The sequence below is a fragment of the Neolamprologus brichardi genome, chromosome 10 (assembly GCF_056152115.1).
Source record: "Neolamprologus brichardi isolate AB-2024 chromosome 10, ASM5615211v1, whole genome shotgun sequence".
Taxonomy (NCBI): Eukaryota; Metazoa; Chordata; class Actinopteri; order Cichliformes; family Cichlidae; genus Neolamprologus; species Neolamprologus brichardi.
In genome coordinates this window covers 32,147,517-32,175,222 of record NC_142113.1, presented here as the reverse complement: position 1 = coordinate 32,175,222, position 27,706 = coordinate 32,147,517, and the positions used below count along the sequence as shown (strand labels likewise).

At 42.6% G+C, this 27,706-nt stretch overlaps 1 protein-coding gene across 1 annotated transcript; it reads left to right on the top strand.

The window, feature by feature from the left end:
• rars1 (arginyl-tRNA synthetase 1) lies at nucleotides 1-26,235 on the top strand. Its single transcript, XM_087847533.1, has 15 exons — nucleotides 1-153; nucleotides 5,700-5,834; nucleotides 5,936-6,127; nucleotides 6,422-6,530; nucleotides 7,385-7,485; nucleotides 8,407-8,528; nucleotides 8,620-8,740; nucleotides 9,438-9,567; nucleotides 9,747-9,851; nucleotides 10,160-10,338; nucleotides 10,451-10,560; nucleotides 12,591-12,696; nucleotides 20,673-20,845; nucleotides 23,910-24,157; nucleotides 25,937-26,235. The coding sequence occupies exons 1-15, from the start codon at nucleotides 109-111 to the stop codon at nucleotides 26,044-26,046; spliced, it is 1,986 nt and encodes a 661-aa protein (XP_087703659.1). The 5' UTR covers nucleotides 1-108; the 3' UTR covers nucleotides 26,047-26,235.
• The last annotated feature ends 1,471 nt before the right edge of the window (nucleotides 26,236-27,706 follow it).

Sequence of the window (27,706 nt, the reverse complement as noted above, 5' to 3'; positions counted from 1 at the left end):
GTGGACTGTAAAGTTACGGGCTTCTTCCTTTGCTCCGGTTTGTATTTCGTCAGCCACGAGATTCCAAGTCCAGCAGACAGAAGAGTTTCTCCGCAGAGCTTCAGGAACATGGGAGACCCTGTGACCGAGTACACGGCCCGGCTGCAGCAACAGGTCAGCGGTTAATGCGAGCTGCAGGGCTAAATGCGCATCCTGCCGCCGGATAGCAACATTCCAAAGTTCTGCCAGACTTAATGAAAAAAAGTACTAATTTAAGATTTTTTGGCTTTTTATTGAATAGATGCAGTGTCGAGTAAACCAGACATGCTTTGATTGAATATCTATGCATTAGTGTCAAATTCGGGTTAAGTTTGTTAAATCAAACGTGTCTTGTTGTAGTCGGAGGTCCCTTTGATTTGTTCGAGGACACTGCTTTGACAGCGCATGAAGGAGGAATGGCATGAAGAGTTTTTACTTGTTAAAGAGCTGTGCTTCGTTATTATAAGTCACATATATGCCGAACTTACCAGATGTGATTGGCTATCACCTGTGCACAGTGGAGCCCAGAAAGATGAGTGACTACTGAAAATGAAAGGAGGAGTTAAATCGGAAGATTTTTTAATTGAGTCTGGCGAGAACATTTTTCTCTACTTAACCCTGGCATCAAACTTATTTTTTCAGAAAAATAAATATTTCACATTCCTTTTTGGGAGCTTGGAGCTCCGTTTTTATGATATATGATATGTATATGAATCAATAAATTACCCCACCCACCGTAAGGACATAGTCTGTACTTAAGTAGAAGTGCAGATAATCCTGTTTTAAAAATAAAAGTGAAAGTATCTCCTTGAAGGACATTTTTACCACCTGTTTTTATGCAAAGCTAACTGAACCTTGTACTTTATTGACATAATGATAAAATAATATCTGTCGTTGGGAATAGAAACTTTCTATTTTTTATTGTAGTTTGAATCTGAAGAAAAATAAGGAAAATAGAAGAAAGCTGTATTTTGTGTTACCTACATTGTAGAAGGTGACTTTGTGTTTAAACAGGAAAATGTGTCCAGTCAGGCAATAAAGTGGAGTCAGGAGGTGGAGGAATCAGTTGTCATGCCTCTGTGTGGGGAAAAGAATCACAACTCATAATTTCTATTGAGAGCTCCAGTAGATTTTCTTAGTGTACAGGCTGTGATCAGCTGACCTGCTGCTCTCTGTGGATGTACACAACTGAATTCAACCAGATGTGAACAGATGTAACAATAGTGGTCCTGGCTGATTTCCATCCTCTACACTCACACTACACTGTTTATGCTGTGTTTATACTAGACGGTATGAAGTTAATATGATAGTGAATTCAGTCAGAATCACAGCATCATCAGCTAAACTTTATATGAATCTCTGCTACACTTGATGTAAGCTAACTGTGACCATGAAGCCACAGCCACTGTGCAGCAGTCACACACTGCTCTCCACTTTAAATCCACCACATTGCAGCAAAGTAACCTGTTTATCCTGCACTAACCTGCAGAGTCACATATGTGAGGATTTTTTTTAATGCAGCCTTTAAATTACAGTTAGTCTGCCTCAGTTTGTTTACTAGCATGTTTCACAATATGAAAAACCATAATGTCACATGTACAGACCCAATATCTGATATAAAAACATGAGCAGTCCTTACCTTGAAATCTAAGCATTAAGCTGGTGTTTGCTGCCCTCTAGTGGAGATTAAGCAGGTTTTAATACACTTTGAAAACACATCCGGTGTGTTTTCACAAACACAAAGGTGTGAAAAAAAATCATGCTGGATATCTAACCAGGGCGCCAGCGAGCTTGTGCTCAGTCTGAGGTTTACCCTGGAGGCGTTGGACGGGCTGAAACATGACGTCTCCGAGGTGTTCAGTCGGATCAGGCAAGCGTTGTCTCATCGTTGCACCTGGTTAACGTCAGTAACACCAAAGCAGCTGAACCTGATTAATAACCTCCTCTGATACTAACTGATAACATCAATAATTCAGAAGTTTAACTAACTTCCTTTATTCTTTTGAACAGTGTATTTATAACTGTACCACTGTTTAAGGCCTTTCTGAAATAGTTCCTGTTAGCAGGTATTTAAACATGTTTGATGGGAGCTTAAAGAGCGCTCGTCTTTCTGGTTTGCAATGAAAACATTTCTTGCATCATTATTTGTTGTGCACACATTGTAAAACAAATACTTTCAGTTTTGCTTTGGTGAACGCTGTGCGCTTTAAAGACTTGCAGGTCTGCTTTGTTATCACTTTGTTGGTGTCCTATGTTGGTGTGTCACCAGCCCGACCTGAGCTAGACTTTAAAAGTCACCACAGCGATGTGTTTCTGAACTGTTCAGTGGACTTTAGGTAAAGTTGTCGGTTCCTAATTTTCCTTCTGTTTTGTGTGAAGCTTTCATCTGATTTTGGACACGTTAAGCGATGAGACGCTTTTACTGAATAAACTGAAGCGTAAATTTGATGCGGGTGTTTTCGCAGCGCAACTAAGCTGCTGGAAAAAGAGCAACTCGCTTTATTGTTTGATAAGAAGTAGTTATTAATTACTCAGTTATATGGTGTACTGAAGGTTGTCCTGCTGTGTGGTCGGTCTTTTAGTGGAGAGATAGTTTTGTATTTTCTTTTTTTTTTACTTTGTTGCAAATTTCAGTTTTGAATTTCAGTTGTTTTTGAAAACAGGTTTGCTTCATTTTAATTTTTATTGCTTGAAACGTTTAATTTTAGTTTAGTTTGTAATCTTTTGAAAGTAGTTGACTCTCAGTCTTGCAGACATCAGCTAAGCTATAACAAATATTACAAGCAGGGCTCGCAAAATTTCAAAGTCCCTGGTAGCCCTTCGGGCAGGGACTCTTCAGTTTTTGGTAGCCCAAAATAAATTTAAGTAGCCCGAATAAAAAAGAGCAATTTTTTGATTGATGTTTTGTTTCCTGTTTTGTTTCCGTTACAATATTATACATTAAAGTATAATATTGTAACGGAAACAAAACATCAATCAAAAAATTGTTGAAACACAAATTACAACATTGTATAAAAATTACAATCATCAACTCAAATACTTGGTTCTAATTGAACAGAAATTTCTATGAACTTGTAAGAACTGTGTAGAACATGAATCAGTCTGTGTCAGATCCTGAATCTGAAATTTCCACTGAAGTCACAGGTAAGAGGCAAGTGGAGCCAAGATCGAGGCCATTTGCTTTTTGAAGTTTGCAAAGACTGCTAAATTTTGCCAGTGGTAGTTCACTCTTTGCAACATAGTACGCTGTTCTAAACAGATTTTTCAGGTTTATTTTTAGTTTGTTATTTGCAATTGGTGTTTGTTCTGGGAAAGATATTGCAGACTGAGCAATAATGCATTTCTTGCATTTCTCACGGGTTCTAATGGGGGTCTTTCTTAAAATGACTGGTCCCAGTAACAAAGGCGCTTGTCGACTCAGAAATCGAGGGAAAACCAACAACACACCAGGCAGAACATTATGTTATTTACACGGGTGCACATAAGTGGTCCGCATGTGCGCATTCGCTGTCCAAATAAAAGACGCGCACCAGATAAGAAGTTGCAGCGCGAGTTTGCGTCCATATAAAGGCTGTTTTTGTCCTAGAGTGGGATTTTCACGGCACATTCTGCACCACATCTCTGTGCGTTCATCATTTGTTGGAAGCCAGCTCACCTCCTGCAACCACTTTTCCGAGAATACGCTTCTTTTGTGGTTCAGACTCCTTCTGACATTTCTTTGGAGGTGGAGGAACACCAAAGTAATTGCTTAAAGGAGCTTCTTCGACATCTTTAAGAGTTCTAAACAAATGTCTGTCCTCCTCCAGAAAATCTTATGTAGGCAAACACGCGTTGCAACTTCTTATCTTTTTTATTTTGACAGCGAATGCGCACCTGCGGACCACTTATGTGCAGCCCTGGTTATTTAGCTCGTCATGTTGCAGCCACAGAAATTCTTTTGTCCATGAAACCATAAAGCTGCACTTTCTTTTTGCCTTATAGTCTGATTTGTCATAACTTTTCCATTTTGTGGTAAGCTTTTCTTTGGCTGTCACTTCTTCACCCTGACCTGTCTTATTTGGCTCAGCAGAACTAAAATATATATCCTGCTGCTTTTACACACGCACTCACTTAATGCTCAGCGATTCTCTGCGCGATCAACCACTCACATGTTTAAGCTGCAGGAGATTTCACTTGTCATGTTTGCATAGTAAGCTAACGATTGATAAGACGATGTCAGAGGAATTGGTGCGCAAATTATCGTCACTCACCAATCAGTGCTGTCGCTCTCTATACACAGTTCGCGCGATTGCAAAGTGAAAGCAAAAAACAAGCGCAAATTCAAACGCGATTTCAATATGTCACATATTGACAGTGGCTCACCGATGCCAATGACATAATTACCCAGCTACATTTCCGAAAGAATGCAAAAGCATTGACATATATTTTTCCTTCCTACGATAGGCCGACGGGCAGGGCAGAGATAGATTTTGGTAGCCCGACTGGAAAAATCGCTAGCCCTGGGACAAGGTTGAAAACTAAATATGTATTTTTTATTTTATTTTATTTTTCCAAGTTCACAAATTGTTTAGTTTCATTTTAACTCTTATAGAAAATGTTTTTCTAATTTTTATTTTCTTAACTAAAATGTTTTTCAAGTGTAATTTTAGTCTAAGTTGGCTATATTAACTTTGCTGTCAAAGTTGTTAAAATGTATTATTAACTTTTTATACGTTATACATACAGTTATTATTTGCTCAGCTCTCTTACCCACCTGACCACCACGTATCCAGGGTCTCATTAAATTCCTTATTTTCTGTGTATTGGCTTAAAATGGCTTTGAAAACGTATCAGCTACCTGATCTGAGAAGATTTGATGGGAGAAAGTCAACTGGCAGGTTTCTCTGCTGAGTCAAAACATTTATTATGTGGGTTAAAAAGAATGCTGGCCTGCAGATGTTGTTTAGCTGAAGAAAGTAAAAGTGAAAGTGTGTCTAATCTCACATAACCTAAGGCTGTTTTTTTATATTTATTTATTTTTCTAATAAACAAAAATGTGTTTAAAGTTATTTAAAAAAACAAAGTTGTAATTGAAGTCCGAACGTGAGTCTTATCTATTACATTGATTCATTTGTTGAATTAGGTTTCTTGTTTTATACTTAAATGATTCATGGTCATGTTAACTGGCTTAGCACATACCCCACCCCCACATCTGATAATGGTCAGGTATATGTATTGGAATAAAAACAAAACAGCTAATATCCAAAGAAAAAGATTTTTTTTTAAATTTAGGGGTGGCTCAAGACTTTTGTACAGTAGTTTACAAATATCAAAAACACAGGTATATAAGAGATCAACAGTGAAATACAGAAACAGTTTAAACTGTTAAAGGTTATGAATATATGTGTCTTTATAATTCCTGAGGTGTACCACAGGGTGCTAACTCGGTCCTCTTTTAATGATCATTGATGTAAGTAATGCTCGTAACCATAGAGGTAAAAATATTTATACTTCCACAGTTTTTAAAAATGGTATTTTTACAAAAATGGGCAGCATTTAAGACCCTAAAGCATTTTCTCAGGCTGGAACTCGAGGTAAAAATATTTACTATTTATAGGAGCGCGTTAAAGCTTCTTGAGCAGCTCCAGTTGGAACTTTTTCTCAGTGTCTTTCTTGGAAAATGGAAATATTTTGATATCTAGGAGCAAGAGATCCAGCGTCTGTCTGCAGAGATCAAAAATCTTGAAAACTCCCAGAACCTCAGTCCATCTCCACGCCTGGAAGAGCTGCGGGAGGAAAACACCCGACTCAAGTACCGCCTCAACATCCTGAAGAAGGTGAGTGACGCTCTGCTGAACGATGTCCTGAGGCGTTTTAATCTTAACCTGAGAAAAGCCGATTGATGAAAAACCATTAAACCTTTCTGTGCTGTCCTCAGAGTCTGCAGGAAGACTCACTGAGTCAACGCGGCAAAGCCATGTTAAACATCAACCAGCGACTTCAGGAGGTCTTCGGCGAGGCCATCCGGGCCTCCTGCCCCGAGCTCGACAACCCGCCACTTTCCATTGCGCCCAGCCAGCAGGGCAAGTTTGGGGACTACCAGTGCAACAGCGCCATGAGCATGTCCCAGGTTAGACCGCCACGCCCAAAAACTGACGAGTTTATGGTGGCTTATTATGATCTATGGTGGCTTGTTATGAATTATGGTTGTTAAAGTGGCTTGTTATGAATTATTGTGGCTTATTTTCATTTCTGGTTGCTTATTGTGATTTATAATAGCTTACTATGATTTTTACAGTTTTAAAAGCTGCAGCTGCATTGAGTCAAATTAGAGGATTGTATTGGAGCAGTGCAGTGTGTCCTGGTCTCAGCAGGTCAGATTACAAAGCTTTGCTTCAGACTGTCTCTGGCTGTCGGGTTGCAGATGCTGAAGGCAAAGGGGATAAAGATGAACCCGAGGGAGATCGCAGAGAAGATCATCACAAATCTTCCAGACAACGAACTCGTCCAGAAAACGGAGGTCGCAGGGCCAGGTAGAGACTCCGCCTTTAATGACGTCTGTGTTTGGAGACAACATAGACATCACGGCATTCACACAATTATAGTAACAGGAACGCTATTAAGTTCCTGTTTCTCTTTAAACTTTATTCTTCTTCTACCTTATTATTCTAGTTGCTCCGTTTCTTTGCTGGTTAACTACTCCCACAGTTTTCACCATTCAAATTTTAAACTGTTCAGCTCTTTCTGCTAATGCCAGCTATATCATTTGGTGCTCAGGACCTTTATACTTTTTTAAATATTAAGCTTTTTATGCAATTTTTTTCGGACCATTGAGATGAATGGGAACACATTACAAGTGTGATCGCTGATTTAGCTCGCCGGGGTGAGCGATGTTTTAGCTCAGTGAGATGAGCAGGAGGGCTGGGTTCCACTCTCGCCCATTGCAGTATGTTTTCAGCAGACAGTTCAGCTTCTTTACTTCTTTTCAGCAGACAGTTCAGCTTCTTTACTTCTTTTCAGCAGACAGTTCAGCTTCTTTACTTCTTTTCAGCAGACAGTTCAGCTTCTTTACTTCTTTTCAGCAGACAGTTCAGCTTCTTTACTTCTTTTCAGCAGACAGTTCTGCTTCTTTACTTCTTTTCAGCAGACAGTTCTGCTTCTTCAGCTGTTTTCGGAAGCCGATTTTCACTACACGGCATTCACACTGCATTTTTGCAGGAAATGCAACTTTTTCTAGTTTAATTTAATTTAATTTAATTTAGAACCTTGTCAAATGTGTACATATTTAAAGAGAAATAATTCTTTGTTTTGTATAAATATTAAAAGATTTCAAACAAGAGTAAATAAATGACTAAAAAGTGAATCTAAACAAAGTTGTCTCTTTCAGGTTTCATCAACATCTACCTGCAGAAGACATTTGTGTCCAAACAGCTGAGCAACTTGTTGATTAACGGAGTGCAACCCCCACCACTGCCATTCAAGAAGAAGGTCTGTGCACATGTGGAAGTTATTTTCCTGCCATGTTTTTCCTTTTTAGTTAACCTCTGAAGTCTTTGATGCCTTTTTTAACATTTGATTTAATTATTTGTGTCTAATTATCTGGTATTCAACAGTTTCGCTCGCGAAGGCTACGCCAGTTTGCCTTTCACAATAAAAGCCTTCCACAAACACACACAAACAATAACAGTTTATAGAGTTACATCAAAGCAAATTACAGCAGATTTTAGGTTCACATTTTAAATATTTTTTACAAGTTGTGAAAAGGAAAATTAAATTTTTTCTTAATAAATAAAAACTTTCATAAAACTTGTAGAAATGAGCTTCCTGTGAAGGCAATCTGGACGCAGAGATGAGGTGAGGAGCTCAGTTTAATATAGCAGGAACCAGAAAATGGACAGATTAGATTATTTTATTAATTTATTTATTTCAGTTACAAAAATAAAGAACCACATTTACTCATTTTATTATTGCTGTAAAAGTCACGTTCACATTTATTTATCTGTGTGGAGTTGAAATTATTTATATAAAGTGTGACATAAAAAAAAGAGTGTACGCTAACAAAAGCAGAGAAGAGAAAGAGGAGGTGGAGGATGTGAATGAGGGAGAATCCAAAATAAGCTTTTCCTATAGAGACAGAAATTAATATTAATGCAACACTGGAAAGAAGAAGATTGCCTTTAAACTGAAGCTATGACAGGAAGTAAAAACGTGTGTGGTTTAAGGCGGATGTCAAAAGGTTTGATTAAACACACCAAAATAGGCTTATTATGAACCATGACTCATGCAAAGCTGCTCTGATAGAGTCCAGGAATAAAAACGTGGAGCTGGTCTTCTTGAGGTAACCTGTGACGGGTTTACCCGTCTCAGCGTCTGCATTTATCAGTTCCTGTGTGTTTGTGTTGCATTCAGGTGGTGGTGGATTTCTCATCTCCAAACATCGCCAAAGAGATGCACGTGGGTCACCTGCGCTCCACCATCATCGGGGACAGCATGTGCCGATTGTTTGAGTTTCTGGGATACGAAGTCCTCAGGTCAGCTTGGCCGCGCTCGCTGTGTCGTAGCTGCGAACGTTAAAAACCTTTCAAGAAATAAAATCTAAAAAGTTAGTTTTTATTTCTGCAGGCTGAACCACGTGGGGGACTGGGGGACCCAGTTTGGGATGCTGATCGCCCACCTGCAGGACATGTTTCCGGACTACCTGACCGTCTCCCCTCCCATCGGTGACCTGCAGGCCTTCTACAAAGTCAGTTCATGCTCATCCCGTCTCTGTGTGTGAACGGGCTGCTTTCGGGAAAATCCCATGTGGGGTTAGGACCCTTTAAGGTTTTTACCCCAAGTGCAGTTTTTTAACCATCATAACTTCGCGCTTACTTCGTCCCTATGACCCCAAAGCGCTTTACGCTACATTCAGTCATCCACACATTCACACACTGCTGATGGCAGCTACATTGTAGCCACAGCTGCCCTGGGGCGCACTGACAGAGGCGAGGCTGCCGGTCACTTCAGCTCAAACACAAAAAGATGTGGCTGCCGTTGTTCCTTTGAGCCAGAAAGTCGACCTGGGACAGCCACCTGTCCCACATGGTGATGTGAGCCCTGAAAGTTTGCCCAGAATGCACTTTTTGAAGTTTCTGCATTCATGACGCTGATCAAATGTTCGGGTACAGACATTAATCTGGTGCAGCTTAAACGTGTCTTCAGCCCTGAAGGTGTCATGTCAACGTTTCCTGAGTTATTAAAGCTCAAAAATGCTGCAGAAATAAGAAAAAAAGCTCCAAATTAAACCGACCCTGAGGCTTCTGAACATATTCAGTGTGAGGGGAAAATGTTCTCGTGGCTTCATTAGATGAACTGGAGTTATTGTGTGGGAGACGCGTTTTCTCAGATTTGACTGTGACAGTGAAACGAGGGAGCTGACAGTCTCTCGTGCTCTCGTTCAGGAGTCAAAGAAGCGCTTTGACATGGACGAGGAGTTTAAGAAGCGGGCGTACCAGTGTGTCGTCAAACTGCAGAGCAAAGAGCCGGAGTTCATCAAAGCCTGGAACCTCATCTGTGACGTCTCCAGGAAAGGTACGTCGGGCTTTCATGCTAACAGGAATGAAATACTGGTCCCTCATTCAGAGCCGCTGGCCTTAAATTAGTCATGTGACACGAGAAAGGGTTTAACCCGTTGAAGCTCCTCCCCCTCTTTAGAGCAGCCCGTCTACCTGCGACAGGTTTTAATTATTTCTTTTGTTTTATTTCTCCAGAGTTTCAGAAAATTTACGACTGCCTGGACATCAAGCTCATCGAGAGAGGAGAGTCGTACTACCAGGACCAAATGGTTGAGGTGGTGAAGGAGTTTGAGAAGAAAGGTCAGTGTGCAGCAGGTCAAAGGTCACGGAGGGCATTTCTGAGCATTTAGGGTTACCAGAAATAGAGCTTATTTGTTCTCTTGATCACACTGATTTTTATAGAAATCTTCATAGAATCAGTTTTTCCTCTTTCAGTGGATAATAAAGTGCAGCCTGTAGTTTCTGAGTGTCGCCACCAGGTGGCAGCATTGCCTCATGAATGTTTGGTGCCCTCCTGTTTTTATCTCCGTGTCTTTTTTGGACTGACTGGACCTTCTTTCTTTCCCCTCTCATTAAACCGCCTCCATCTTTTTAAATCTCCACCTCAGGCCTGGTGGAGCTCGACGAGGGTCGTAAGGTCGTCTTCCCCCCAGGGCAGCCCATCCCCCTCACCGTCGTCAAGTCAGACGGGGGCTACACCTACGACACGTCAGACCTCGCGGCCATTCGCCAACGAATCTTCGAAGAGAAGGCCGACATCATCATCTACGTCACCGACAGTGGACAGGTAGGTGGAGACGCGACCACAGAGGTTTGGATTTAACTCTGAGCTCCGTCTCTTTCCTAAACATGACGTTTGGAGCGTGTCTCACTGGATTTGGGTGTGTTTTCCCCTCCAGAGCACGCACTTCCAGGTGGTGTTCGCCGCAGTTCAGCTGATCGGCTGGTACGACCCCAAAGTGATCCGGGTGGAGCACGCTGGCTTTGGAGTGGTGTTGGGGGAGGACAAGTGAGTTCAAAACACGCTCTGACAGTAGGGTTTGTTTTTCTGAGTGCTGTTTGAGGGCCGCAGGAACCCGCCTGTTGCCAGGTATGACGTCACCGGGTGGTGCTGAGCAAAGGGGTGGAAAAAAGGGGTGGGGCATTGTCACTGGGGACAAAGTGCGAGTGGGGTTTGAAGCACCTGAGGTGGATCATGTGACAGCCTGCCCACTAGTGTTTTAGTGTCGACCGCTCGCGAAGGCAGAGGTGTACGTTAAGGTTAGGTCCTGCCCTTGGACGCCCACTGCGCACTTATAACTCCGCCCCTGACCTCATCCGTGGATGGTCATGGAAATCAAAATTCTAAAATAGGGCTCAAATATGAGAGCCCACCTGATTGGCTGATAAATGAAGAGCCCTGCAGCCGCGTTATGTAATTTGTCCACCAGAGGGCGCTCTGCTGCGGTTTTGGAATGGCACAAAGTAAACGAGTAAATGAATAACTACACGTAACAAACACTAAAACAATAAAACTGCTTTTTGGGGTTTTAAAAAAAAATGTGTCTAAAGCCGACTTCAGATCCGAGGTCTCTGCTCGCCAGACGGGCAGACTTCCTGTTTCCTGCTGCTCACATAAAGGCTCGTTTTATTTATTTATTTATTTGTTTTTTCTGCGTCGATGAATCAAACTCAGGATTTTCAGCCACTGCCCCACAAACAGTTTAGTCGTTTGCAGCGAATCGCAGAGCCTGCCTTACTCAGCATGTGAGGAGGAGGAGGAGCAAGAGGAGGAGCAAGAGGAGGAGCAAGAGGAGGAGCAAGAGGAGGACAGCCGTGATCAGAGTCCGTGTTGTTATTATTCCTTCCTCCTCTTTCATCTTCTTTACTTGTCTCCTTCCTCCTCCTTTCTTCTCGTTCTTCTTCTGCTTGTTTAATTAAACTTTTCTGTTCTTCTGTTTAACTCCTCCTCTTCCTCCACTTATTTCCTCCTTCAGCAGTGCTCGTTCGCTTCCTTCATTTTCTCCTTCCCATTGCGTCTTCCTCCTTTCTCCATCTTTCCTCTTTATCTTCTTCTCCTCCTGCGTTCCTCGTCCTTCTCCCTTTCCTCCTATTTCCTCGTTTTCTTTCTTCTGCTGCTGCTTTAACTTCTTTGATTTGTTTCCCTTTTCTGGAGCTTCTTCTTCTTTTTGTTCGTCAACATTTTCATTTCACTCTTCCTCCGCTGTCTTCATGTCCTTCTGTTCTTTTCTCCTCTCGCTGCTTATATCAAACCTCCGTTTTCTTCCTCCTCCTCCTGCTTTTCTTGTTTCTTCTTCTTCTTTTATCCATTTGTAGATTCCAAGTCATCACGTTCCTAAACTTTAACACCTCAGATATATTTTTCCCGCCGCGTTCCCATTCTTTTGTCGTGCAGTTTGAGCACCTCGTCTCCGAGCGTTGGGTTTCATCTTGTCGTCGTGTGAGCGATCGCTGCGCTCTGATTGGTGAGCAGATTTGTGATTTGACCGCTTATCTGTCACGTTGTTGTTTATTCCTAATCAGTCGACCTGAGAAGAAGCGCCGGGTTCAGGCGGCGGGCTGACGTTACGCTTCGCGGAGGCCATAACTAAGTGCCGCTAAATGCCCCGCGGTAACCTGAGGGGGCGTAAATTGGCCCCACTATGTCTGCACTACGGCAGACTCCATTAGAAATTTATCACGCTGTTCTCATAATCGCTCATCCAGACAATAAGAGCTTAACGCAGCCACGGGGGGAGCCGTTATAGCTGCGAGTAAACAGAGGAGGGAGGGGAGGCGGGGGTTATTAAATTTTTGGCTCATGCTCGGCTTGTAATGCTTAGCTGATTTGCTTGATTGTACAAAATGTATCGCCCCGAGGCGAGCAGAAGTAATCTAATAGTTTGCTGTCATGATAATTATTGGAGACAGGAAGTGGAACCTCTGCTGGTTCAGGTTGGGGATGTGAAACTGCAGCAACTCCATTACTGGTTCCCCTGCAGGTGGTTTGTTACCCGGCGTCCTCGCACTAAGCCGCTGTTTCTGCCGTTTCCTCCACAGGAAGAAGTTTAAGACTCGTTCTGGAGACACGGTGAGGCTGATGGACCTGCTGGACGAGGGACTGAAGAGGTCCATGGACAAGCTGAAGGAGAAGGAGCGAGACAAGGTGAGGCGGCAGAACAAAAACCTGACGGGAAGTTTAAGAAACTCGCTGCCTGTTCACACGGCAGCGAGGAGTTCAGGCTCCACACGAGAAACTGGGACGGCCCAACACTCCCAGTTAGAGTAACTAACTGGCCAACGAGCATTTCAACTCAGATATAATTTCCACGAGATGACGTAAGCAAGAAGATTTCTACGGTGGCCCTGAGAGGTCAAAAGCACAACAACATAAACAAAGCGCACAAAGAAATTAAAAGAAAAACACTTCATAACACGTTTGTAATTAAACATAATTTAATTTTTAATAAATAAATAATCTACCTTTATATTTACCTACAAATACTTGAAAGTAGGCACAACAAGAAGGTAACAGGTCAGATTTTTAAAGAAGACAATATTAAAAATTGGATGTTTTCCTCATCTTACATCGTAAGTCTGCTTCTCCATATTATGGAGTGAATTAATCAGACAAATAATCATCAAATGTCTTTTTATTGTTATCAGTAAAAATGTTTTGGGCCTTAACTTATTATGAAATAGATACAATAACAACTTGCAGGCCTGCGTGACCTTAAAACGAGCTGCATGTAACGTTTTTCTTATGATCAGCTCAAACAAGGAAACGTCACATTCTTTGGACCCGGGTCGGTCCATAGGCTGCTGGACCCGACCGAGAGTAACCCATTGGGTCCCATTTGGTCCCAGTACAGCCCAGTATGGGGTAACCAGTGTATTCTGAGCAGGAAGAGCCGGTGCTACTTCTAAACGTGTGCCTTTAACGTGTGGTGCAGGTGGAGAGCTCAAAGAGGGCATGAAAAACAGATCAGGTTATAAACCGGAATGATTGTTTTCCTGTTGTTGACTCATCAGCGGACGATCAGTGTGAAATTGACCAAACGGTTCTGCTCTTGTTTGGATTAATGACTCAAAACAGCCGAGAGGAAAAGTGTTTGCAGAGGTTTGAGCTCACACATGAGCAGAGGAGGATGAAAGGACCACACGGGGCTGAGAGGATGAGAGGGAAACAGCCGGGCGGCGGCGTTTCGGCCTCAGTCTGTCTGGACGAGATGAGAAAGCTCCCAAGTTTGGCTCTCTCCGAGCGGGATGAGAGCGGGAAGAATTAATGGCTACTGTAGAGCGAGGCGGTCATTACTGTAAAATAAGCCTCGTCGGAGCGGATCGAAAGCCGGGCTCGGGGAAGAAATAATGAGCGACTCGCTGGACGGCGTCCCTCTGCTTATAAAAGATAAAGTATTTGACACAGAATATGGATATAACATCATCGTAATAACAGGAGTTATTCCAGCAGACTGTAACCCAGGAGGGAGAATAAAAAAAAGACTTCCCGCCATCGATCGAGTTTGAATCAGCAGGACTCGTGGTTAAATATTCGCCACACACACGTGGAGCTTTAAAAAGACCTCGAGAGGAGAATCGGACCGGTGATCAGAGGGTCGATGGGACGAGCGTTTCGCTTCGTTAACTAAAAATATCGACATTTAGGAGAACACACAGAAAATGTTTATTTTTTCCTTCTTTGTCCTCCCACAGTCCAAAGATGTGCTCGTCAGGCTAACTGGTGATCCTGAACTGAGGTCATGTGACACGTGCGTCTAACGGCTCATATAGCTACGACATCGCTAAAAACAAGCTAACCTTCATCACCATGTGGTCGTGCTTTAGATGCTCCGACTTTTCCTTGTTTCTGCAGTTTTTCCACGTCTTCTTCTTACTTTACATCCATTCCCATACCCAACAGTAATACAGAGAAAAACCCAACAATCATATGACCTCCTATAAGCACTTTGGCTACTGTGGGAAGGAAAAACTCCCTTTTAACAGGAAGAAACCTCCAGCAGAACCAGGCTCAGGGAGGGGCGGGGCCATCTGCGGCAGAACCATTTGGGATGAGAGGAGGACAAAGACTCTGTGGAAGAGGGACGGAGATTAGTAATAACTAATGATAAAAAGCTGACTGGTGTGTAAACACAGAGGCAAAGTGCATCATGGGAAACCAGAGGTTAGTGGAGGGTAAACGGGAAGCTGTCTGCCTCAGTTTGCTTGAGTTCAGCAGATGTTCTGTGTTAAATGAAAGTTTTTGCACAGATAAAGCAGGAAGTTGTGCGTCATAAACTTCCTGACTCTCTGCTGAGCGCCTCTGCGTTTTGACTGATGACCCGGCGATCCCATTTCAGGGCTCAAAGCTCAGACGAATGTCAACTTCACATTTTTAATCTTCGGTGGATTGAGCGTTTGTCAGCGGAGAGTCCTTCGAGTCTGTCGAGCCTCGAGTTGTTTATTTTCCTCCATTCTTCAGAAAAACAAACTTCTGCCAGCGTGTTTCCCGTCCGGTTTTCCCTCCTCTCTGTTTCCTCAAACCAAACCCCGCCACCGCCGCCCGCCCTGATCCTCCATCACCGGCTCGCCCGGACCTCGTTAAGAGCTGCTTGTTTGGTTGTTTGCAGGTGGGAAGTGTTTCCTGCCTGATTCAACTCAGAAAATACCTGTTTGCATCCTTTTCTTCCCTCCCCGGGCCATCGGCAGCCACTCTCTCCGCCTCACACAGCGAGACTCTCGACGTTCCCGTTCCTTTGACTCGCCGTGTCTCACCTGCTGGTGCTGAGGTGTTTCTGTGATGTTAAACTTGCAGGGAGATTTTTATTTTTTAAAGAGGAGAAAAACAAGAGAACCTGACCCGGTTAAGTTATTATGTGGAGCACTAGGTGTGGTGCAAACAGTCGCTGACTTTCAGTTGAACTGCAGCAATTTTAATGCTGAGAAGGTTGCCGGACGCCGGTGCCAGCATCCCTGCAGGCCCCTCCGGCCCGGCGCTCCTCGCTCCGTCTAGGTCGGTGCCCACGTCTACCATCTGCTAACCCGGCCTCATTAAAAACAAACCCCGGCCGTGGCCTCCGTGAACCTCAGCCCGTGCTCTAACACTGCTGCTCCTTCATGTTTGTTTTCAGCAGTTGTGATGTTTCACACTTTGCTCTCTCCTCAATTTTTTTGTCTTCTGTGTTTGGTGCTTTTATTTCCTGTTATTTTCTGGCCCTTCCTGCCTCATCCTGCCCCGTGTGTCACACACATCCTGGCCTCTCCGGCCCTGACCTGTCCTTTTGTGGCTGTTAGAAAAGCGCCTTTCAGTCCAGACTGTAAGAATTTCTCGCTGCAGGGACCGATTGTTGAGGTTACAACCCAGTTTTTTTAGCTCGTAGTGCAGAGCAGGAACCTTTCTAAGCATGATGGAGCCTCTTCTCCTCATTCTAGCTCCATATTTTTATTTGCAAAGTAGCTTTGCATGATTCACTGTTCAAAATAATCCTTCAACCATTTCAGCCGTTCATTCTTTTTCTCCATCAGGCTGAAGCGCCGGGCAGGCGTCAGGCGGTGTTTATGAATTAAATTCAAATTAAAACCACAGGTGCCTCTACAGGTAACCTCAAGGTCAGAGGTCAGGTTTTCTGAAAAAGTCACACAGCTAACTTCAGCATCGCAAACTGACAAACACTCAGGCCATCTGCGATCGATTAGACTGGTCTGAGAATCTGCTGGATGTATATGTAACAGCTCAGCTGATTAGTCGCTCAAGTGACTCAACGTCAGTCTTATTTTCACGTACATAAAACGCTAACGTGTCGCCAGGTTGAGTAGAATATTAGTCAAAAACTTATTTGGTCAAAAACATCACCTATAGCTCTGCTGGACTCTGAGGGTCTCAGAAAGGTTTATATTTATGATTATTTTAGCATTTCTCATTCCTGGTTCTTCGTTTTGATTGGATATGGTGGATGAGGTCACTAAGCAGCCCGTTAAGCTGTGCGACCTGGTAATCAGGTGTTCTGGACCTAACGACACTAGATCCTCTAAAGATTCTAGTATATATTTTACTTTATATATTTATTTTTATCTTCACCTTTTAAAACAAGAATTGGGTGCACGAGTTTGAATTTATTTAGGATTTTCTCTAATCTACACTCTTCAATGGTTTGTCTTCCTCTTACTACATCAAAATAAGATCATCAGTCTTCCTCACTCACGTTTCAAATAGGGCTGCCACGATTAGTCGACTATCAAAATCGTCGACGACTGATTTAATAGTCGACGCGTCGTTTGAAGCTTTGTAAGATCCCAAAAGACGCAGGAATAAGTAGTAGGATTTAAGAGTGTAATAACGGACTGAAACAGAAGATGGCAGCACTGCATGTACAAGGATACCAGCTGCCGTTAAACCCCGAAGAAGAAGAAGAAGCTGTGTCCCAGAATTCATAGCGCAGCCCAGCTCAGTTTCCAACAATGGCGGCAGCTAGTTAGTTTTAATATTACTCTTATTATTCTTTCTGGGTCACAAAATAAACATTTAACATATTTTCAGGCGAGAATGTAGCTGTGTAAACCTCAAATATCTGCTCAGTTTATCAAGACACCACATATTTTCAAAAGCGCTCCGACGTTTTCGGAGACGTCTGTTAGCCACTAGCTCGATAGCTAGCCGGGGGCTAGGCTCACTAGAGCCGTGAGAACACCGGACTCCCGGCAAATCGTTTTCAAACCCACCGCCGTCTTTCACTACTCAGGTTAAACATGATATATAAGTCACTTAGATAACTTAAAAATGTTATTGTTTGTCTTTTTTTAGTATTTTATTTGTTCTTGAGTAAATCGGTTTGGCTGAGATTAAAGTTATAGTTTTTACACAGCTGAATAAACGTCAAGCAGACAGCTGATTATCAGAAGTGTTAGATGCTCGAGAATTTACTCCGGTGTCCTGTTATATTTTAGATAGCAAGGAGTTTATTAAACTTCACCGAAACAATCTGCAAATTTCATTAAAATTTAATAAACTATCATCTTGTCTTTATTTTTAGTTAGCACAGACCTTAAACACTTAAAGCTGTAAGCTAATGATAGTTATATAAGAGCAGATGCTGCTGGTGCAATAAGCTGTATGTCCAGTGGATGATGATCTGATTAATCAACTAATCGCAAAAATATTCGGTGACCAGTCGACTTTCAAAATAATCATTTGTGGCAGCCCTAGTTTCAAAACAGCAGCTCCACATATAAGTAAAACTTACTCCAAAGATGTGCATGTAATCTGAGTAAATGTTAATATAAACACATCAGAAAAATGGGTCAGGCCTGTTTTATGTCACTGACCCTCTTCTAAAGAAAAAAGTGGTACGGCCCAGACGCTGCTTTTGGAGAATCACTGCACCCCTTGATCAGGATATCTCATTTAAAAGAAATAATTGTGTATTAGGAGCAAAAAATGGTGATAAATATGTTTAATTTCTGACTAAATACAAAGAGAATTAAAATAAAGTGCCTTTCTTTGATAAGACGAGTAATCAGTTGGCTAGTCTTTGGAGTTGTCGAGTACTTCTGGCTCCAGCTTATTAAACGTCTGAATATGTCTTTAAGGCTATTTCTTTTCTCCTACACTCTTAGAGTAGAGGCTTCGCTTTAAACTCTCAGAGCTCGCTCTGTTCTGCTGTAATTCAATAAAGGATCCAAGATTTTATAAAACATTGAAGGTTTGTCCTTGAATCAGGAGGTCACAGCTACCAGGGGGATGAGATCTATTGTTTCTTTGGAGCCACTCTGAGAGCTCAGCGAAGTAACATACACCTTCTAGTACTAAATAAAAGAACATCAAGCCCCGTTTGAAAGATGGGATTAAGATTCAGGGCAGAGTGCAATGAAAGGAGGGGAAGGCAGAGTTTTAAAGATTCATATTTTTATAGAACATTTCGGAAATTTCCACTTCAAACTTTTTCCCCTCGACACTTTTGAAAAGATGGGACAAAAATGAGAAAACCTTGTATCTGCGGTAATTTTGAAAACGCATTGATGTCATTTAGAGGCTCTGCAGCAGGAGGGGATTTGAATTTAGGATTTGGTTCATAAATGGAGTGAAAATGGAAGATTTGGCCGGGAGACAAATGTCTGTGAATGCCAGGATGATTAAAAACACTTACTGCAATCATTTCATAAAATATTTATGTTTACATTTTTATATTCCAGAATCTCAAAGCCCAGAATTGTTCCTCCGCTGGGAATAATTACAAAATTCACCCATTGTAGTTGTTGAAGGTGGAAAGTATTGGTCATCTTAACATGGCAGTCTATGGGGACTGACTCACTTTTGGGGGCGGCCTCTAGTGGACATTAGCAGAACTGCAGGTTTTAGTGCTTGATTTGTCTTTCTGTTCAGGAAAAATAAGCGATCGCATGTTCGATGTTGTAAACAGCTGTTCAACCAGAGGTTTACACTCGACCACTCGCTGTTCGACCACTTCGGGTCATCATCTGATTGCACAGGTTGCGTTGTGGGAGGCAACCTGTCTACAAACAATCACAGTCGCCTCACTGCAGTCACTCTCAGACTCGTGGATCTAATTAAGAAAAGCAGAGTGACTGCAAAGTAGAGTTGGGCGATTGGACGAATATATCGACTATCAGCGGCCGTTTTTACAAGGGCGAATTCCGCAGTGGAAGAGTGGCCATTTGTTCCAAATCTGACCTTAAATCTAACCTGCCCGTTACTCGCAGCTAGGGCTGCCACAAACGATTATTTTAATAGTCGACTAGTCACCGATTATTTTTGCGATTAGTCGACTAATCAGATCATCATCCATTGGGCATAAAACGTACAGCTTATTGCACCAGCAGCATCTGCTCTTATATAACTATCATTAGCTTACAGCTTTAAGTGTTTAAGGTCTGTGCTAACTAAAAATAAAGACAAGATGATAGTTTATTAAAGTTTAATGAAATCTGCAGATTGTTTCGGTGAAGTTTAATAAAATCCTTGCTATCTAAAATATAACAGGACACCGGAGTAAATTCTCGAGCATCTCACACTTCTGATAATCAGCTGTCTGCTTGATGTTTATTCAGCTGTGTAAAAACTATAACTTTAATCTCAGCCAAACCAATTTACTCAGGAACAAATAAAATACTACAAAAAAGCCAAACAATGACATTTTGAAGTTATCTAAGTGACTTATATATCATGTTTAACCTGAGTAGCGAAAGACGGCGGTGGGTTTGAAAACGATTTGCCGGGAGTCCGGTGTTCTCACGGCTCTAGTGAGCCTAGCCCCCGGCTAGCTATCGAGCTAGTGGGTAACAGACGTCTCCGAAAACGTCGGAGCGCTTTTGAAAATATGTGGTGTCTTGATAAACTGAGCAGATATTTGAGGTTTACACAGCTACATTCTCGCCGGAAAATATGTTAAACGTTTATTTTGTGACCCAGAAAGAATAATAAGAGTAATATTAAAACTAACTAGCTGCCGCCATTGTTGGAAACTGAGCTGGGCTGCGCTATGAATTCTGGAACACAGCTTCTTCTTCTTTGGGGTTTAACGGCAGCTGGCATCCTTGTACATGCAGTGCTGCCACCTTCTGTTTCAGTCCGTTATTGCATTCTTAAATCCTACTACTTATTCCTGCGTCTTTTGGGATCTTACAAAGCTTCAAACGACGCGTCGACTATTAAATCAGTCGTCGACGATTTTGATAGTCGACTAATCGTGGCAGCCCTACTCGCAGCCCTGTTTTCACCTCCTGTGCCATTAATCTTTGTCCTGTCACGTCACTTCTTCTATCTGCTGTGTTCTGCTTGACTGCAGGTTTTTTTTGTTGTTGTTTTTTAATCACTATCACGAAATCTTCATAATCCTCCTCTTCACTCCCTATGGTATCAAACACGTCACACACAGATTCAAGGGAAGGCTATGACTCAATAAGTCAATTTAATCTCTGCCCGAGGATAGTAAATTGGTTTCATTATTTGGATTAAATTCATCTCACTGGTTTAAATGTTGGAAGCAGAAGGTGAAGCACTGCCTTCAGTAATTACAAGCTGATTAAAACGACACTTATCAGCATTTTTAATGCCATAAAGCACGCCGGGCGAAGACGGCGATGGGGAGAGATTGTCTGCTTTAATAAAAGAAAATCTTCTTCCTGCAGGTCCTGACTCCAGAGGAGCTCACGAAGGCTCAGAGGGCCGTCGCCTTCGGCTGCATCAAATACGCCGACCTCTCCCACAATCGCAACAACGACTACGTCTTCTCGTTTGATAAGATGCTGGACGACCGAGGCAACACGGCGGCGTATCTCCTCTACGCCTTCACCCGCATCAGGTCAGGGTTCACTACAACTTTTAATACTTACAATTTAGATAAAAAAGATTTAAGAAGTGCACGTGTTCCAGCAGACAGTCAGGCACACAAGGATAAAAATAGCATGTAGATTTAGACGAGTTCTGAAGTTTAGAACAGCCTGGATCTAAAATGAGCGTGGACCAATCGGAAGTCCTGATCTGTTCTACAGCCCTAAAGGAGCTAATGAAGTGTCGAGTGTTTGCAACCTTACTGAAGTGCACATGAAAACTGAGGTAAATTAAACGTGTACTCAGGGCTCAAAGTTATTGGCTGACAGGAAAGGTTTGAAAGTCTTAGATGAATGGATGACGAGTCCCGGCTGAGTACCAGGAGTTCCACATTTAACCTCGGTGGCCCACTCCATCCTGTCTTTGTGCCACCTCCGTCTTCTCCAGCAGTCTTGGCATTTCACGGTCACTGAGACGACCTTAGTTAGTCTTGGCTTCACTTTACACCTGGAAGATTCAGATTCGGACTAAATCCAGAGATAAAGTGAAAAGTTGCAGCTTTGCGCCTCTGTTGCAGCTCTTTTCATGCAGCCCATCAAACCCAGTGTAAAATAACGAGCAGCGTTGCTGCTAACAGCCTCTTTTAGCAGTAGTGACTGATTAGTTATGTATCAATGCAGAAGCCGGTCTGTTTAGTAATCTGTCCATCGGTTATATGAACTATTGCTTGACCCTGAGTTTAGGACACTGAAACTATCCTGAAAGTTAAATCGAGTGCCTCCATTTTTCTCGTCTGTCCTGTACGAGAACCTCCCATCAGCACCAGTATACTTTCATTACTCGTATCAGATCGGCCTCGCCAGACCCTCCGCGATCGTTGTGGCTTGGGATTAGTCTTTGGGGTATTTCCACTCAGTGAGACCCAATTTGTCCTCACCTTTATCCCCTCCATCGACTGAGCGTCTCCAGGCTGCACAAGAGCTGCACTGATCTTCCTCTCCAGCTTCCCGGAGGAGTTAGCCGGGGTGGCAGAGCGCCCGGCAAAGGATTGATCCCCTCTATCGCTCTCTCTTTTTTTTTTTTTTCCCTCCATCCGGGAGGGGTGAGCGGGCTCGCCCGAGAGGATTCGATGTTCGTGCATTCAGTCAATAGAGCACTCAGTGACGGCAGCTGCCCCCTGCTGTGCTGTTCAAGATTCAGAGAAGAAGAAGAGAGAGAAAAATGGACAGAAGCAGAACTTAAAACCTGAGCTGGGCCGTCCAGTTTAACTGAACATGGACACAGATGGAAAAAACTGAGCTTAATCAGTGTTTTAGGAGATGTTGGGTTTCCTCAACATGAACCCCAACATCACTTCTTTCATGTATTTTCCTAAAATTGGCTTATTCGTTGTTGAGGTGGAGGATAAAAAGAGAAAACAATGAACTATCAACTGGTCATTTTTATAAGCCGGCTTCTGCTTGGTTTGATTGGTGGATAAAAGATGGATCGTTATTGGGAACTAGGGCTGCCACGATTAGTCGACTATGTCGACTATCAAAATCGTCGACGACTGATTTAATAGTCGACGCGTCGTTTGAAGCTTTGTAAGATCCCAAAAGACGCAGGAATAGGTAGTAGGATTTAAGAGTGTAATAACGGACTGAAACAGAAGATGGCAGCACTGCATGTACAAGGATGCCAGCTGCCGTTAAATCCCGAAGAAGAAGAAGCTGTGTCCCAGAATTCATAGCGCGGCCCAGCTCAGTTTCCAACAATGGCGGCAGCTAGTTAGTTTTAATATTACTCTTATTATTCTTTCTGGGTCACAAAATAAACGTTTAACATATTTTCAGGCGAGAATGTAGCTGTGTAAACCTCAAATATCTGCTCAGTTTATCAAGACACCACATATTTTCAAAAGCGCTCCGACGTTTTCGGAGACGTCTGTTAGCCACTAGCTCGATAGCTAGCCAGGGGCTAGGCTCACTAGAGCCGTGAGAACACCGGACTCCCGCAAATCATTTTCAAACCCACCTCCGTCTTTCGCTACTCAGGTTAAACATGATATATAAGTCACTTAGATAACTTAAAAATGTTATTGTTTGGCTTTTTTTAGTATTTTATTTGTTCCTGAGTAAATCAGTTTGGCTGAGATTAAAGTTATAGCTTTTATACAGCTGAATAAACGTCAAGCAGACGGCTGATTATCAGAAGTTATATTTTAGATAGCAAGGAGTTTATTAAACTTCACCGAAACAATCTGCAAATTTCATTAAACTTTAATAAACTATCATCTTGTCTTTATTTTTAGTTAGCACAGACCTTAAACACTTAAAGCTGTAAGCTAATGATAGTTATATAAGAGCAGATGCTGCTGGTGCAATAAGCTGTACGTTTTACGTCCAATGGATGATGATCTGATTAGTTGACTAATCGCAAAAATAATCGGTGACTAGTCGACTATCAAAATAATCGTTTGTGGCAGCCCTAGTGGGAACACGATGGGATAACTGTGGCCAAGTGGATGCTTGGAGAATCAGATCAGTTTGACTTGTTTTATACATTTTTTCCAAAGCCGAGTTCTCATCATATCACCAGCACGAGATCGGGGGGCGTGTGAAAGGGTTTTGGTGACCAGTGACGTGGAAACCGTCGAAGGTCATTGATATTTAGTGATTTAAAGTCACGTTGAGCAGAATAACCGCTGTTCATATGAAGCAGGCGGGTCCTGAGTTAAACCAACTTTGGAGTGGTCAACAACCAATGAGAGTGCAGGATACTGGAGCTAACCACTGCGACTCTCCCTGCTTTAAACGTCAAAACCATCACGAGTAAAAGCCAATTAGTCTTTGAGTTGAACTGATTCATGCCGATGATTGGATAAGTAATAAACAGTCTCAGGACTTGGTTTGTCCATCATTCGTTGCTCTGATAATCTCCTGAATGTCACAGAACAATTATATTTGGTATCTGCCTTTAAAATTAAGTCTTTGAGCTCTTCCCACTATTAACTATTTGAGGCTATAGGTGGAAGACAGCACAGCCCTCCCAGTCGTTTTCTTTTTAGCCTGGACTCTTTAACTGGTTTTTAAACGTTTTTCTTCCTCTCGCAGGTCCATCACCCGTCTGGCCAAAATCGACGAGGCCACGCTGAAGAAGGCGGCAGAGACCACGGAGATCCTCTTGGACCACGACAAGGAGTGGAAGTTGGGGAAGTGCATCCAGCGTTTCCCGGAGATCCTGCAGAAGATTCTTGACGACCTGCTCCTCCATACGCTGTGCGACTACCTGTACGAGCTCGCCACCACCTTCACAGAGTTCTACGACAGCTGCTACTGCGTGGAGAAGGACCGGCAGACGGGTGAGTTGGGTCGAAGTTTAGATCGGTTTGAGGGGGACAACTCTGGTCAGGATCCAAACTTCAGTTTGGTGTTCACGTGTTGGTTGTTTAGTGCATCCGATGATCGTTTGGTTTGATATGACGTCCTTTCCTCTCAGAATGTGCTTTTAAAAGTTACTCCAAGTTGTGTTTCTAAAGTAATAATAATAATAAATAATAAACTTGGCATAATGTAGTCAGAACAAAAGTTTGAGCCAAGGTCCTATTGGATGGCCGAAGGATCCAGACCCGACTGTTTAGTATGAAGCTGCAAAGAAGGGTTTGAATTTTCGACTTTTCACTGTTGCTTTTGCAGAAGTAATCGATGTGTTGCAGGTCGTCAGTGAATCCTGATGAGAGAGAGGATGTCTGGACTGTTAGTCTGAGCTGAGGTCTGACTCATTGTGCAGCCTTCCTGCTAACAAAGAGCCCACGGCTTATTAGACTACGCCAGTGTAAGGTCGTTCAAGCCCAGAGCGCCTTGCTGGTGGGTTTCTTAGATTTACTACAGCACGTTTTTTTTGGAGATGGACAAACAAAGCCTACGATTCTGTGTGCGGATCGTAGAGCGGCCTTGCTTTCAGTTTGAGTTTGATGTTAAAGGAAAGTGTTGGCTGAGGACAAAAATCCCAGAAGCCAAGGGCTGGAATTCTAAAAAGCTTGGAGAAAAGCGTCTGGACTTCTTTAAGTTGCTTGAAGACCAGCTTGACCTCAGGAAATCACATGATAGGGTGGGGCTAGGGGGTTCGTGACCCCCTTGGGGGACACTCCCACAGGGCTTAAATCTGGGACTCTCCACCATTTGACCTTAGAACTGAAGAAGCTTCTCAGATGAGAGCTGAAACGTCTTCGAGAAAGTTGTTTTTCTTTCCAAGCTCTTTAGACTACCATGACCTGGATGACTGAGAACCTTCACAGCCGAGGGCTGCAATTCTTTCTCCAGCCAGAGCAGTCGCCCTCTGGTGGTCGTTAAATAGAATGCAGCTTTGAAGCACTTTGCTGGGTCCATTATCATCTTTTAAACTGGCAGAGTTCGTTCAACCTGTTAGTAAGAGTGACCTAAGAGTAACTCCACCTTCTCGTTGGAACATGATCACTGCCGGCTTCAACAAATCAACTTGGAGAAAATGGCGATCCACAGACCAGTGTGTGTTTAATTACTAAATGGAAAAAAGATCTTCTCCTGTCTCCATCCTTGTCGCATCACCGCACACCAGGATGTCGGCTTGTTTGGGTCCACGTTCACGCCCCTTTAACGACCTGTCTGTGTAACGCTCCTCTGCTGCTCATTACCGACTTAATTTCTATTGGATTTCTTCTCCGTCTGACAGTGCGAGGCTGTCACGACTGCCGTGTGCGGATGCAGATGTTCAGGTCACTGATTTTTATTTGATGCTGCCGGGTGATGGCGGCATCATTAAACGCGCCCTCTGAACTTTTTGTTGTTTATTAGTCTCGCTGTCTAGTGCACCTCTGACCGCTTCAGTCTCACCTCACCTCTGTTTATTATTCTGTCTTTTTTCCCATCATCGCCGCCTTAATTTTATTTTGTTTCAGACTTTGTATCTTTGTTATTTCTTATCCTCTACATAAGGACAAAAAATGGGGAAATAAAGTCCTGTTAAACACTCATCGTGGGGTTGGTTTGTGCTAGCACTTTTGTAAAATGCGTATTTACTGAGAAAATAATACGATAGTTCAAGAGAAATAAACTCGAACACGCCTTTGATTTCCTCCGTTTGTCTGCTTTTACCTTTTCAGGTGAGGTGATCAAGATCAACATGTGGAGGATGCTGCTCTGCGAAGCCACTGCAGCCATCATGGCCAAAAGCTTTGACATCCTGGGTCTGACCCCGGTCGAGAGGATGTGATGTCAGAGTTCAGAACGAGGGGAAGCCTGAAGATGAACCTTGGCAGTCTGAACTCAGTGAACCGGAAGAGTTATTTTTCCATAACACTTATTAAATCAAACATGGGACGGGGAAATCATTGTGTTCGACTCATTTATTAATGTCTCGTGTGAAGGATCTTTTTATTAAAGGGCGATTGTGAAACCAAAATATCACCCAGTCTGCTGTCAGTCATTTTAAAGCTGGTTCTGTAAACTTGAGTTGAGACATATCGGCTTCCTGGTTTGGTCGGATATATTTAAACACAAACTCCGTGGTTGGGAGCTATTCTGTACACAGCAGTGCTTCAGAGGGTACAGCTCTGAAATCGGTTCATTGGTGTGTGAGTAAAAGCATTTTGATTACGATCTTGGATATCACAGGATAAACTGGCTGTTTTTCAAGCAGAGGTAGATTACATGTGCTGCTGCTCATTAAGACCCTGTTCCCACTTCGTGCTGTTAACACGTGATCTGTCTGGATAATGACGGCCAATCTGTGGGATTCTACGTTGGGAAGTGTAGGCACAGAGATGGGTGGGTGCCACTTTTGCTCATTGGGTTTAATTTCCAAAAGTGCAGCTGGAAAGGCCCATTGATTGGATGTCATTACACAGAGAGATCACATGGTAATTTACACCTGGCTCATCAGCGTACCCAGCGTTTTGTAGACCCTGATTAACATGATTTTTTTTTTTTTTCCCTCACCCAGAAAAGACAGATACAAAATATGAATTTAAAAAGCCTTGAAAAATCTGAGATTGCTATTTGCAGTAATAATATTATTACTTGTGTTTGTGTGTAAGCTAATATCTATGAAACGGTGTTTAGGTATTCAGCACACAAAACTGAAGTTATACTTTTGTATCTCATGTTGCCAACATTAAGGTCTGCTAAGTCAAAGTCAGCTGTAAAGTTGACTTTAATTTGGCTACATAAATAAAAAATCTGCTATGAGATTTCATTACTCTAAAAAGCAAATGTTAGCTATGCATATTTTGTAATTATATTGTTTACTGATGGTTAATGAGTTCATCTAACATGGTTATTAAACATCAAGTACTATGAAAATGGACGGTGAAGTTACTAGACCTCGTTTGAATAATTTAATGATGCTAAATACGACTTAGCAGAGCTAGCATTTTGTATTAGCAGGCCCGCATTAGCTAATATTAGCTCTAAAAAGCAAGAAGCAGAAGAATTGTTTGGTTTTTCACCTCAAATCCAACCTTAAGCTATTAGTCTGCTGATGTTGAATCACAGACAATATAAAAGTGGGACATGCTACTTCTGAGTCTGTGTTTAAAATGTGACACCAACATGTAACTGCCTTTGCAGACATGTGATTGTTAGCAACGTTGATTTGTCTGGCTTGGACAAGTGAATAAGGGCTGTATCCCAAATCAGGGTCTGCAGCCTTAAAGTACGCAGCCTCAACGATCCTCAAGGGCCGTGTCGCTACCCGATCCGTACCGGAAACCCGATCGGTACCCCGCATGCGCGAAAGGTGTCTACTTCCGGTCGTAGCGTTTTACGATAGTTATGGGTCAGAGTATCGGTTAAGATGTTAAGAATAATAAGTATATCTTAAAATGTTTGCAATAATGAAGCATTTCAGTACAATGTAGACAAAAACGAAAAAT